At 32.4% G+C, this 14,781-nt stretch overlaps 1 protein-coding gene across 1 annotated transcript; it reads left to right on the top strand.

Annotated features, from left to right (window-relative positions):
• Positions 1–2,116: 2,116 nt before the first annotated feature.
• Positions 2,117–13,325, top strand: LOC143235469 (meprin A subunit beta-like). Its single transcript, XM_076473681.1, has 8 exons — positions 2,117–2,184; positions 2,616–2,691; positions 3,878–3,998; positions 8,362–8,537; positions 8,886–9,122; positions 9,362–9,514; positions 10,651–10,901; positions 12,542–13,325. Exons 3-8 carry the CDS (start codon positions 3,907–3,909, stop codon positions 12,635–12,637), a joined length of 1,005 nt encoding a protein of 334 aa, XP_076329796.1. The 5' UTR covers positions 2,117–2,184; positions 2,616–2,691; positions 3,878–3,906; the 3' UTR covers positions 12,638–13,325.
• Positions 13,326–14,781: the final 1,456 nt, after the last annotated feature.

Genomic DNA, 14,781 nt, shown 5'->3' with positions numbered 1-14,781 from the left:
AGTCGTCCTAGATACAGATATCCCTGTAGTTTAGTTCAGGTATCTGTCTTTAATTCTGGACTATTGAACAGAGTTACCTACTACTAAAAAAGCTATGCCTTGCTTTATGATTCGAATAAAGAATTAGCTGCCACTTTTTTAATGTAACTATGATTGAAATTGCGAAGAATGGTCAGCTGCAACTTTTTTTTGAGCCGTAAACTGTTCGTCCGAAGTTTGACATGCTAACCATTAGACCATGCTCAGTCTATGACCAAAATAAAAACTTAGTTTAACACACACGAAGCAGCTTCGTAATCTAGTTTATTTATATGATTAATGAAAAAGATGCTTATGGTGTAGATATTTATCTCGATTTTTTTTTTAATTTTCATCCTCTTACATTTTATGGTGACTACTTGTGCTGTAAGGTCAAAATAATAGTGCCAAGTTTGCAGTAAGTCTGATTTTTACTTTTCGCTGGTTACTCCAAAGTGAACAAAAAATTGGTTGAACTACACTATACTTAATGACGAATAAGGTATGGAGTATATCCAGTTTTCAATCTTAATACCACCAGAGTGACCCAAATGTATTACACTTTTCTTAGTTTGGTTTATTTTTTTGAATTTCACGCAAAGCTACACGAGGGCTATCTGCGCTAGCTGTTCCTAATTTAGCAGTGTAAGACAACAGGGAAGGTAACTAGTCATCACCACCCACCGCCAACTCTTGAGCTACTTTTTTACCAACGAATAGTGGGATTGACCGTCACATTATGACGCCCCCACGGCTAAGAGTCGAACGCCCTAACCTCCTGGTTTTAAAATAAACAAAAATGATAAACGTGGAGCTCGTGTGACATACAGAAGAAAATAATGCTTGTTATCAAAGATCCGTTTCGTGCAGATAGCACTAGTATACAGCAAGGTATTGACTCCTTGTGCCAGAGCAGCTCATTGAACAGTGTAATGTGCTGTTAACATTAAATTAAATGAGGATGCTTAGATTACGTACAACTCGTATATTTGTTAAACATTAAAAAATGTTTTATGTCTACTTATACATTTCTTGAACATTCGAAACAATTTTTATATTTATTAATATATATTTTCAGAGAAAAATGTGAGATTTTTTAATTAAAACAGAAATTGCCTAGATGACTTATTATACTCGTTTTTTATTCCTTTACAGCAAACAGAGATGAAGGCTTTGAGAATACGGGTAAGATCATGTTGATATCATTTATTTATATTATTATTATATTACTAGTACATTTTGGGATATATTTCAACCTCTGGTAATATGTATGGCATATTGTATTTATACTGTAGTATTTATCAGTTGAAATTTCTTTCAGACATAAGGTTTAAGTTGTAGTGGGTCATTTCAGGACTCTGTTTTTGTTGCTTTCAAGCAAGGTATGATTTGCAGGTACTTTATGAAAAAAGAATTACTTTATTGGCAAAAATCGCTGTCAATCCTCTGGAGCATGCTCATTTAAGATTTCTTAATATCCGTGAATATACTTTTCAGATAGGTCACGTCCCGTGCTCATAATACACTCATGTTCTCACCATAACTCCTCATACTTGAAACATCACACTCAGATCGTTTACTTCAAAATTGGATGAACCAGTTCTCATTATTCAATAGCCTTCCACGGCTGAAAGAGCGAGCATGTTTGGTGCGACGGGGATTCGAACCCGCGACCCTGAGATTACGAGTCGAACACCTTAACCCACCTAGGCCATGCCGGGCCTATTGCGTAACAGAAGCAACTTTTCATGTTCTAAAATAACTTTTCATTAATTATGAATATACATAACTTTCGGCCAACTAGTGACAAATATGTAGTGTTTGTTAATTCACAGTTTTTAAGTAAACCAGGCGTTGTTATTCAGTTTAAGCGTAGTAAGCCAAAATACTAAATTACGTTTGGAAATCTAAATACATGTCTTTCATACTCAAAGTTTTGATTATTTTTACACAATAAATTTTTGTATTGCAGGATTTTTCCAAGGGGATATAGCAGTAGCTGACAGAAAAAAAGTAAGTAAAAAAAATGTAAAGTATTTGTGCATTTTAGTTTATGGGACATACGTCTTATAACAACGCAATGCTGTGGACTCCATAAACGTTTATGGAAACATTCGACAAAAAAAAAACAACAAAAAAAAACGTTATTTGTGGGAGATATCTAAAGTAACCACATGTATTCTATGATAGATTGTTTAGGCAGAGTTTTCATGATGAAACTTTGTAGAATGGATGGCAACTGCCTGTTGTGGAGCCATAAATGTAGGGGACGACGTTTCAAAAATCTTCTGCCTTTCTGACCTGAAGACGAAAAGCGAAAGATTTTCAAAACGTCGTCCTCTGCACTTGTATCTCCATAACAAGCAGTTGCCGTCCATTCCACACAATTTCAACCACATGTATATTTGGGGAAATTATGGAACTCGGTAACTTTGAATATAATAATTTTCCTGTTACAAACAACTGTATCTACTCTGGGTTTGAAATAATTTATTTAAAATAAAGTGTTTGGCACATTTTTTTTCTCATGCCTTACAATTAACAAAGAAGTAGTTTTTGAGGATTAGAAACTTCACTTGAAAACAAATTATTTTTAGGTTTATTCAGCTGTTGTGGTTGAAAGCTTCTTGTGGCCAGAAGGTGTGGTTTACTATGACATAGATGCATCTTTAGGTAAGATGTTTTTAACATGAATTTATTTTCAAATAAGATCTTAAATAACAAATTTCACTTGTATTCTTTAATACAGAATGTTTAAGATGGTAGCCTAGAATATATAGATTTTCACATTGTCTGTTCTAATATGTCAGTATTAACAATTTATGCTTCACATGGTTTAAAATGGTTATATTAATAACATCACATGATTGTGATTGTGTACAGTTGTCTTACATTGTATTTAATAAGTCATTATTAATAACATGAGTCACAGTTACTGTGAATACAATAAAAGGAACAAGACTGTTTGGTCATTTGGTTCAAGTAATGACATAGATGAAGAAAAGGTTAATCATTTGCTTAAATTAGATGATTATATCAAGATCTTGGGTGTTGCTGGCTGTGAGGAGGAAGTTGCTGCTTCACAGAAGAATTTAGATTATTTGGTGAGTCAGGCAAATAAATGGCAGATGACTTTCAATTATGATAATTGCAATATAATGCATGTCACTTATTATAATATGAATTATAAGTATAATTTGGATTGGATTAACTGTAACAGTGTTGTGTAAGAAAGGGATCTGGGTGTAGTGATTGACCAGTCTTTCAAATTATCCAAACAGTGTGCTGTTGCTCGTGGAATGGCAGATAGTATTTGAAGGTTGTATCTACATAACTACTGAATACAAGCCTAAAGAAGATATAATTTTGTTGTATAGGCCACAGTTGGACTATTGTGTTCATCTAGGGTTCCTTATTGTAGAAAGAACATTGATTTATTGGAAAGGGTTACTAGTATGGTGCTTGTGGTGAAAGGGTTATCAGACAAAGAGAAGTTAGGATTTTAAATTGTTTGATCTGTTTTGAGAAAAGAAGAATTACAGAGGATCTGATTGAATTCTTTAAGGATGTAAGGGGCACTGACTCTGTGCTGCAGGTTGCTTTATTACTTACTGGTAAGTCAAGGAGACACAAATATAAATTTTGGAAGGGTAGGAGTCATATTGGGTAAAATATCTTTGTTAGGTCTTTTAAATGTGTTTCTTTTGGATGAATTTGTTTAAGGAAAAGCTTCTTAAACATTTGAAATGTTAATGGCAGACATTGAATGTTTTATTTAAAGTTTAGTATTGTTGATGGGATGACCTATATAGGCCAGTAAGCTTCTTGTTATCCTTAAACATTATGTTTATGTTTTCAGACAGCATAAAAGATGATATAACAAAAGCCATGGAGACTATACATACCCAAATCAAATGCATAAGATTTAAACAACGTGAACCAGAAACAAGAGATTATGCCTTCCTGACGAAGAAAACAGGGTGAGATTTTTGACACAGAGTTTGAGGATTAATGAAATTGTTTATACACAAGATTATGTAAATATTTTGTTCTAAGATAACTCTGAAAGGGATCAAAACTGCTAATTTAACATTTGTTACAAAGATGAGGTTTTTAATTTGAGGCCTAATGTGACCCAGTCATTAGTGTATCAGACTACTGATCTGCAGGCCCAACTTTCATATCCTGTTATGGAAAAAAAAAGTACACTTTGTGTGCATTATAATGTTGACTGTAAAATTCAGCTAACTGATAAGACATAAAAGCTCAAGTGAGATGTTGTTGGCAAGTTATCAGTTCAAAGTTATGGAAAACTAATAGAAATAGCCCTTGACAAATATCCAAAAAACAAACAATTAATATCAGAGATCATAAGTTTATGAGGAAAGTAAAAAATGTATTAACAATTCCCTTCAGGAAGAGTAAGTTTACTAACTTAACCTGTCACTTTCAGAACACATTCAATTACTGACATCTAAAAAACTGTGATTTTTTTACGAAAATAATTTTTAGAATAATGTTCATCTTTTAACATTACATTGTGATTAATTTGGTTTAAATATAGTATCCTCAAAGTCTAATTTCCTTTAGAGTAATTGAGTAAGAACCACTGGTTAATTGGAAGCTCACTGGAGAATGTATTACAGAGCAGAAATCTGATTAACTCTTACTTTGGCTGAGTATAGCACAAAGAAAGAGACCAGATATAAGTTAGGTGACAGCAAAACATTATTTTGTAAAACAAAAACCACTATTAAATATGAGAGTAAGTGTGGAACCTATATCTCAGATAGATGTGGTGTTAATTAAGATAACCCAAATAATGCTAGCAAAAAAATTATCCTGAGTAAAGAACCATCCAGATTAAAACTAGTGAATATTTTTAATTTCTCCACTCACCATGTGTATGTGGATGCATAAGTAAATTATTTCCATAAAAGGAAGAGTCATCTGTTTTAATAGCTTATGTGTTATCCAGTAGTGTGTTGTATATTAGTTAGTTAGTAGGCAGTAGAATAATGTCACATAAGGGATGCTTACCATTACAATTTGTATTGTCAATAAAATTTACATATGCCATGAATCATGAGAAGAATTATGCATTCTATAGGCTATACACAGCATAACATAAGAACTTCAAAAACAAGAAATAAAAAATATAATGCTTTTGGAGACCATTTGCAAGTACATCTAGTATCAATTGGTGAATTGTGGTTTTGTAAACTGATATTTTTAATTGTGTATCATGAGTTTACAGTCATAAAAATTTATAATTTGGTTTGAAATATTCTATTATAGCAATTCTCAGATAATGTTGAAACTAGTAGTCAAGGCCACATTAATAAGTTATTTGAAAAGAAATATAACAAAATTTAATTGCACCAGACTAATCAAAGGAAGAGAGACTGACAGAGTTATATGCTTTTGAAATAAAGAAGCCACTTTATTCACAAACATATGATGCAAGTGATTGAAAAAAAAGAGCCTTCTCAATTTTTGGTCAGTATCACATACTCATTATCAGGTTGATATTTCATTTTAAGTAGATGACTTGTTCTGGTCAGAATGTAATATTAATTACACTCCAAACCAGTTACTGAAGATGAGATGACTACTTAAATAGAACTGTTCCAGATAAAGACAAAATAATTATCATTCACCTGCTGAAAACAAAGGCATTTCCTACCTCAACAGTGACATTTGTGCTTCATCAGAAACTTTGTATGGAACTGTATTTCAATAGATCTCTATTACAATAATCTTTGCTTGTCCCAGAAAGCCAGTATCCTTAAAAACAGAAGAGGAAAGTAGCTTTCTCTTTATGAATATTTTCTATAAGCCACATCATTGTAATAAAATAATTTATATTTCACTTTGTGTGTTGGCCACATAAATAAGCAAACACCTTGCACAACATCCAGTCATGCATGGAACTTGAGGTGGACATCTTGCACAACCTCCAGCCATGCATGGAGCCTGAGGTGGTCATCCTGCACAACCTCCAGCCATGCATGGAGCCTGAGGTGGTCATCCTGCACAACCTCCAGCCATGCATGGAGCCTGAGGTGGTCATCCTGCACAACCTCCAGCCATGCATGGAGCCTGAGGTGGTCATCCTGCACAACCTCCAGCCATGCATGGAGCCTGAGGTGGTTATCCTGCACAACCTCCAGCCATGCACAGAGCTTCAGGTGGACATCCTGCACAGGCTACAGCCATGTATGGAGACTGATGTAAGCATCCTGCACAAGTCCCAGTCCTGTCATGCATGGAGACTGATATAAGCAATCTGCACAAGCCCCAACTTTGCAATTGATTTAAAAGTCTCTTCAATAATTCCAATTTTAAGTAAAATTTCAAAATAATGGTACTTTTGACACCCAGAATTTGGTACCAAAACCTGATTAATATGTTCTAATGCTACAGGGGTGCTCATAATGTTATATAAATGAGAATCTTTCCCTTCTCATATGTCATATTATTATTATTATCCTTGCAGAAAATGAAGTAATTTTCCTCTAGAATGGTTACATTGTTGCCTTGCTTATGCCATCTGATTTAAATAAAGTGTATGCTTGACTATTTATAGATTAATTAATGTGAATATGTTCATATAGCAGTGGAAATATTAGGTTGGTTGTCCAGAAATAAATGTTGGAATTCTCACAATGACATTTAGAAATTGAATATTAAGTAACTTGTATTTGGTTGGTTTAATCCAATGTTTATTGCCTACAAGGTGTCTTAATTGTCTGCTGTTTCAACTCTACTCAGAGTAAGTTTTGTAACCCCCAATGCAGCGTGGACAAGGACTTTCATCTGTTTTTCCTTCCAAATGTTTTGACAGGGAGATGAAAGTCTTGAAGACCACAAAGGTTATCAAAGGAAGCCATCCTTAGATGAAAAAACATTAAGGGAAGCAGTTGAGATGGACCTTTGCACAACAGTACCTGAGCTTGCAGAAAAGCTAGGCACAAGCAAATCAAGTGTTGCCAACCACCTGAGTGTGATTGGAAAGATGATAAAAGTCTGATACGTGGGTTTCACATGAGTTGACTGAAGATCAACAAAATCAGCATTATGTGACCAGTCAAGGATGATGCTTTAAAAATTAAATGAATTGGGAATTAAGGTTCTGCCTCATCCACTTTATTCCCCAGACCTTTCTCCTACATATTTTCATTTTTTCAAGCACTTTGACAACTTTTTTGAACAATAAACACTTTCAAAACCAGGCAACTGCAGACAAAGCTTTTAGGGAGTTCATTGGCCATAGAAACTCTGATTTCTCCAGCAGGGTTATAAACAGAATAGTTACACGTTGGCAAAAGTGTGTTGAAGCAAATAGTGCTTACTTTGATTAAAGCATGTTTTACAACACTGGTTTACACTTTTCCAAACTCTGCAGTCCAAAAACAACATTTATTTCAGGACAACCTAGTAGAAGGGGAGATTATGTGTAATTTTGTTTTTCATACACATAGTGAAAAAAAAATGGAAACAATATTTATTTTCCAGAATTTTTTAAAACTAAAAGCACTAGTTTTTCTATGGAAATATTTTGTGAATTTTATTCTTAAAGTATTATCTCAAGGTAAAAACTTTATTTAGGGGTTAACTTAGCCCTCGTACACCAAATGAATTATATATATGCTATTTCTGGAAATCTCATACAAATTTCACTAACTTGTCATTACAAATAACCTTTGAATAAAATGTTGATTAAACTTAAGGAAGTTCACCCATTATCAAATTTTCTACTCAAAAATAGAATAAAAAATTTTGACTTGATGAAATTGAAAATTATTATTATTAATATTTTGTTTTCCTGAAGAACATTATATACTGAGTTTAAAGTTTGTCAGAAGTGATAAGGCTATAGTTCCAAAATATTTTTGATAATTTTTATTGTATAACTTTTGCATGTTTCTTTTTTTTTTGTAATGAAAATACAGACTATCAGAGCTTACACAATGTTGGAAACTGCAGAAATATGGAGATAATTAGATTTTTATTTTGGAGTATCTAGCCTTGAGTTATTAACAATTGATTTGTACTATAAATAGCCTAGATATGGTCATAGAGGGTTAGCTACACTGTGTTATGACCACATTCTCATAGCACAACATCAGGGATTACGTAGCTAACAAGATTGTTTTGGATTAGATTTAGTTTTTGTTTGTACACATATCAAGCAATTAAAATTTTGTATATACATGTATTGAGAAGTTTTCTGAGTTACAGGTTCTATAACATAAATTAAACAAGAATGTTAGGACACCGAATAACCCATATTTCTATTAACATTGTTAGGCTAATTATCAATGTGTATTGTTCCTGTAGGTGTTGGTCTTTTGTTGGTCGTCAAGGCGGTTCTCAACAAGTTTCTCTGGATAACACATGCTTTGCTGCAGGGATAATCATACATGAATTAATGCATGTCATAGGGTTTTGGCACGAGCATAGTCGCTCTGATAGAGATGAATATATTCAAATTATGTGGGAGAATATTATTGAAGGTTTGTCAAATTGCTAATTCTTCATTGTTTCTTTTCATTATTCCTAAAAATCTCGGTTTCTCGGGTATATTTATCGATAGTAGAGTATGAAACGTATGATAGGTAACATTCACATCAGTGTTGTTTTAAATGTATGACTTGCACTCTTGGACAGTTCAATGGTAGAGCACTGGCCTTATTAACCAGAGATTTTGGGTTAAAGTTTTGATCTAAGAATCACTTTTCATTAACCAGCTTTTTCACTTAAGATATTTAATATAATTTATTATGATGTAATAATGTACACTTTATTTTTATCATTTGTTTTTGATCATGGATACTTCTGATATTACCCATATGATCTTTCAGATCAAAAGTCTAATTTCCAAAAGTTTGACATATGGGATAATAACTTACTTGGTGAAGCCTTTGATTATGACTCCATCATGATGTATGGGTTGTACACCTTTTCCAAAGATGGTGTGTCTGAGACTATGAAGGCAATACAGGAAAATGTCACCATTTTACCAGTCTCATCTAAAGTTCAACTGTCTGACACTGACGTAAGAAGAATAAAGAAACTCTATGAGTGTGATGGTACTATCAGTAAGCTAATAAGTAAAATATATCATTAATGAACACTGTCTTCAATATTACATCAATTAGTACCATTTTATTAAAGATGATGATAAAATCACTTAAAAATGTACAGTTTTTAAAAGAAATGTTTTCATTGAAAAGAAAGTAAAAAAACTTGCTAAATGTGTGTGTGTGTGTGTGTGTGTGTCAGTGAACATGCATATTCTATTACAATGCTTGATTGGTGGTGTTATGCCTACCATCAGGAATGACTCGGCCTCCTGTACCTGATGTTCCTCCAAACAAGTGTGATTTTGAACTGGACTACTGTCATATGTCAAATCAAATTGATCCAAGATTGACTTTGTGGAAAAGGATAAGGGGTCCTATGGGATCACTGAATGGTGACCACACTACAGGTACTTATTAATGTTGACATAAATATAAGGGATATTACTCTTTTTTTTTTTTATGGAATTTTGTCTTAAAAGGTATAAAAATAACATTGATCTAACAAAATCTAATTTTTCAAAATGTAAAAGTCCTTCACAGAATGTTCCTTTTTCACAATGGTTCAGAAATGCTTCAGTTGGATATGTTGTTATAAATGTCAAACAAAATAAAGGAACATAATAATTACATCAAAAATTTAATATCATAACAGAATTTTTACACATATTGCAATACAGTGTTTGTCCTACACAATTCCAAAAGACATTTTGTGGTTTATTATGAGTGTCTCATAATCTAGTCATTTTTGTTTCACGTAATTATCTAATGATATTATTTTAATTATTACTGAGCCATTCCAGTTATTCAACGTTACATAGTAATTATGGGTCTTTACTGAATCATTCCTGTTGCATTATTTTATGTGGTAATTATATATATTTACTGACTTATTCTTGTTTGCATTTACAACACTAAAATCAAAGGTTCAGTTCCTTTTGGTTGACACAGCAGATAACTTAATGTGGTTTTGCTATGAGAAAAATACATAACATTCCTGTTACCCTTCAATATGTAGTAACAATGTTTGTTAAATGACTTCTTCCTGTTACTTTTTATTACATGGAAATAATACATACTGACTCATTCTTGTTTCACTTCATTATACAACAATGATGTGTGTTAACTGACTGTTTCCTGTTACATTTCATTTTGTGTTAATGCATATGTTTGTTACATTTCACAGTGGGATAAAGAAGCATGTTTAATAATTTATCGAACTTGTTTCAGTGTATTTACCTTGTAAGGACATATTGTTACAGGTTTATAACAGTGTTACACATTCAAAAGATTTGTCTTTAAAAAGGTGAGTTGTTACAACTTCATTAAACTGACAGCTTTACAAAATTTGTGTGTTGTTACAATTTTACTAAACTGACAGCTTTACAAAATTTGTGTGTTGTTACAATTTTACTAAACTGACAGCTTTACAAGACGCATAAGAATGTACTGTTACAGGTTTGCTAAACTGACAGATTTACAAGGAGGTGGTTTTATAAGTTCATAACAATAACTTTGGATGCTTATAAGTGTTTTTGTATCTCAGGAGAAGGTGTATATCTTGTTTATGATGTAAAAAACAGCAACTTTTATGCGGCTAGACTCATAAGCAGCTACTACAAGACACACAATCGACAGGATGGATGCTTGACATTCTTCTACCACCTGAGTGGATCAGGTGCACTCCAGATATATTACCAGACAGAAACCTCTGCCTCTCTCATTTTTCACAACAGCTCTACTACATTCGAGTGGCAACAGAAGAGTGTGAATGTTCACTTTCTGCAAGTTTTCAGGGTATTGCTATTAACTGATACATGTTTGATATATAAAGAAAAATATTTCAAAAGAGTTTATCATATATAATGTGAGCCCAGCATGGTCAAGTGATTTGGGTGCTTGACTCATACCTGAGGGTCACGGGTCCAAATTCCCATCACACCAAACATACACTTTCAGCCACGGGAGTGTTATAATGTGATGGTCAATCTCACTATTCATTGGTAAAAGAGTGGGCAGTGGTGTCTGACTGCTTTTCCTCTAGTCTTACACTGCTAAATTAGGGATGGCTAGTGCAGGTAACCCTCTTGTAGCTTTGTACAAAATTCAAAACAAACATAAATAATGGGATTAGTATACTAACCTAATTAGTAAGTGTTTGTTTTTCAGCTATGTTACCTATTAGCTTTATAATGGTAAGAATTAACAACAAAGTTTCTGGTATTAACAAGTGTAAATAGAACTGAAGTTAAACTTTAACAAAATTAGATTTGCACTACTTTCAAGTACCATGTGTAATATAACTATACCATGATAATTGATATCACATAAGATACAACAAGACTATTATTTCAGTTATTGAGATTAATATTGTTATCATTTATCACATTAAATACAACTGAACAATATTAATTCTTTAACTGATTTATGTTTAGAAACAAAATAAAAAACATCTTTTAATATTTCAGTACTCATTTGAAATATGAAATTAATAAGTTTGAAGAGGAATACCATGTATTCATGGTGGTAGAGAATTGGAAACTTGCATGGCATTGTTGTAGGGGAAACAGGTATGTGCACCATGGTAGTTTTAGAGGGTTAACAGCAACAATATAGATTTGTAGATCCATCACATTTCACTTGTAATACATAGTAGAACCATAGTTGACATTTACAACATCACAACATACCATGTTGTACATACCAGAACCACAGTAACTATAATAGTTAAGACATTACAAGAGATATAACTAAACCATATGAACTATGATATTTCAGGTTTACAGCACCTTAAGGTACCATGTAGTATATGATAGAACCACAGTGAGACGTTACAAGAGATACAACTAAACCATATACATTATGATATTCAAGGTTTACAGCACAAGATACCATGTAGTACATATCAGAACCACAGTAACTACACCTTTAAGATTAATACACATCATTATATTCTAGAAACATAAGTATGGTTTAACACTTTAACTTAACTGTTTGTTTTCTACTGTTGGAATATTTAGTTTGTGGAGTTCAGAAATACTGATATAACATTGTAAATTGGATTTTCACATCTGCAAACACGATCTACTATTTTAATAATTATTTTTTTCAAACTTATTTTTAAGAAGTTATAACTTGATAGAAATAACAAGTTTCTTTTTGCTTTTTTGACACCTTTTTTAAGAAATGAATGTAAAAAAAATATAAAAATATGTTAACATTATTCAAAGATTTAAAAAATTAAAATTTGAACCAGTTTACCATACGTTTTTGATGTTGCAGCATAATATACTTATACTTTTGACAAGAACTTGGATGTGCTTGTAGAACTTTTACGTTTGGACAATACAATAAAACTAAATATTTTGTTGTTATTTTTATTCTTAGTTTAACACTGAATTACTTTTTGAGTTATCCACTTTTTATCTTAATTTCAGTTTATATTTGAAGCTCATACTGCATTGCATGGATCACAACATGGATTGGTTGGTCTTGATGATGTGGAATTCACTTGGAAGAAATGTAATCAATAGCTATCATCCTTGTGTCACACTCCTTAGCACCATAACCTGAAATTTTTAACTTGTTAAAACGATTTTATGTGATATGTATATAATTTTTTTGACTGATGATAATAATCAAAAACTGTGAACATTTCCTCTGCCTGTTTTAGCCACCTAGTGACTTGGTAATTATCCGGTGAACTTTAATGCTAAAAATTGGATTTTGATACCTGCAATAGATAGCTCATTGTGTAACTTCGTGCTTAACAAAATAAAAATATTATTATATTAGAAATTGCAGATTAAAAAGAAATTAAAATAATTTAAGGTATCAACATTTAAACTAGTTTTTTTTTTTACTATATATGTAGAACACTGTATAATGATACATACCTTTTGATACAAGGGACTAACTTAGACTAATATCATTTGGAGGTAGCTTGAATGAGTAGTGAGGAAATGTTTGATAATGACAGAATCTCATCATTGTTATAACACTGTATATTGTTTCTCATTCACACCATATCCAAAGTTTATTACACCTTAAACTGTACTTGAGATCTTTGAAATAATTTGGCCAAACTTTTATATTAGAAGTATCACATAATTTTCTTTGTACTAATCATCTCTAATGGCTAGAAATGTAAAGTCTCTTAAATTATTTGCTGTAATATTATGATATAGCAGTGCCTATTAAAAAATGTAAAAATTCCAACCATAGTACATGTAAGTGTATAGGAATTTTTCCACATAAACCCAAGCAAAACAAAATATACAAAACTTGAGGCTCCTTACTTTGAAAATAGCTTTATGGGCAAGGGTATTTAGTAATACAACAAATGAACTGGGGCTGTGACCCCTTCAGCTGTGTACATTTTTTACAAAAACCTACTGTAATACTACGTCATGGGGCCTGGCATGGCTAGGTGGTTAAAACACTCGACTCATAATCTGAGGGACATGGGTTCAAATCCTCAGCACACCAAACATGCTTACCCTTTCAGCCATGGGTGCATTATAATGTGATGGTCAATCCCACTATTCATTGGTAAGAGAGTAGCCCAAGAGTTGGTGGTGTGTGGTGATGACTAGCTGCCTTCCCTTTAGTCTTACACTGCTAAATTAGGAACAGCTAGTGCATATAGCCCTGGTGCAGCCTTGTGCAAAATTCAAAACAAACTACATCATGGCAAATAGCAATGTGAGTCCTTTAGTTACATTTTTACAAGAGCTCACTGTGGTACTGAATCATCATAAGTGATGGTGTGGGCTTTTCATTTACATAAATTGTTGAGAATTCACTCTGGTACTACAACATGCTGAATAGCAGTATGGACCCTTCATTTACTTACATTTTTTATGAGAACTTACTGTACTATTTGCCTTTTTCAGCACTAAAAAGATTAAAGATAAGTTACAGTTTACATATATGATATAATTCATCATGAATACATAGCCTGATGAAACTCATGAAGAATACATGGCTTTATGAAAAACATCATGAATTTCTAGCTTAAAAAACATTTATGAATACATAGCTTTACAAAACTCATTATAAATACATAGCCTTATAAACTTCATTATAAATACCTTGCTCTATAAAGTTAGCTCGTCATAAACATATAGATTTATGAAACTTTTTATAAACAGAAAAATTTACATACTTTATCATGAAGACTTATTTTTATGAAAACCATTATAAATACATAGTTTTATGAAATCTGTTATGGGCAGTGCTATCCTGTGTATTAGACTGCAGCCTGTTTAAATAATAGCCTTACAACTACTGTTTATTAGACAATAGCATGTTTGACAAGTCCTACAACTATTGTGTGTATGAAACTGCTATTTGATTGAATGACAATCCTTCAATCGCTAACTTTACAACTATTTAATTTTTATGGTGTATATATTAAGCTGCTGATTGTGTAAATACCATTCTTACAACTCTTGCTGTGTTTATAAGATAGTCTGTTTATTTATTGAAACTGTAATTAATATGTGTGTTAGATAATTGTCTAACTAATATCACTACAGCTATTGCATATATATCAGACTGTTGACTATTTGATTACTAGTCCTACAACTGTAATGTATTACATTATTTCTCACTTGATCATTTCCTACAGCTATTGTGCATATTAAACAACCGTCTGTTTAACTATTAGCACTAC

This window comes from Tachypleus tridentatus, chromosome 12 (genome assembly GCF_004210375.1).
Source record: "Tachypleus tridentatus isolate NWPU-2018 chromosome 12, ASM421037v1, whole genome shotgun sequence".
Taxonomy (NCBI): Eukaryota; Metazoa; Arthropoda; class Merostomata; order Xiphosura; family Limulidae; genus Tachypleus; species Tachypleus tridentatus.
This window is presented reverse-complemented; position numbering and strand designations above follow the sequence as displayed.

Coding starts and splice junctions, on each gene's coding strand:
- LOC143235469 (XM_076473681.1), top strand. CDS start 3,907: ATGGAGACTATACATACCCAAATCAAATGCATAAGATTTAAACAACGT. Junction 3,999..8,361: donor TTCCTGACGAAGAAAACAGG/GTGAGATTTTTG, acceptor TTGTTCCTGTAG/GTGTTGGTCTTTTGTTGGTC. Junction 9,123..9,361: donor TGAGTGTGATGGTACTATCA/GTAAGCTAATAA, acceptor GCCTACCATCAG/GAATGACTCGGCCTCCTGTA.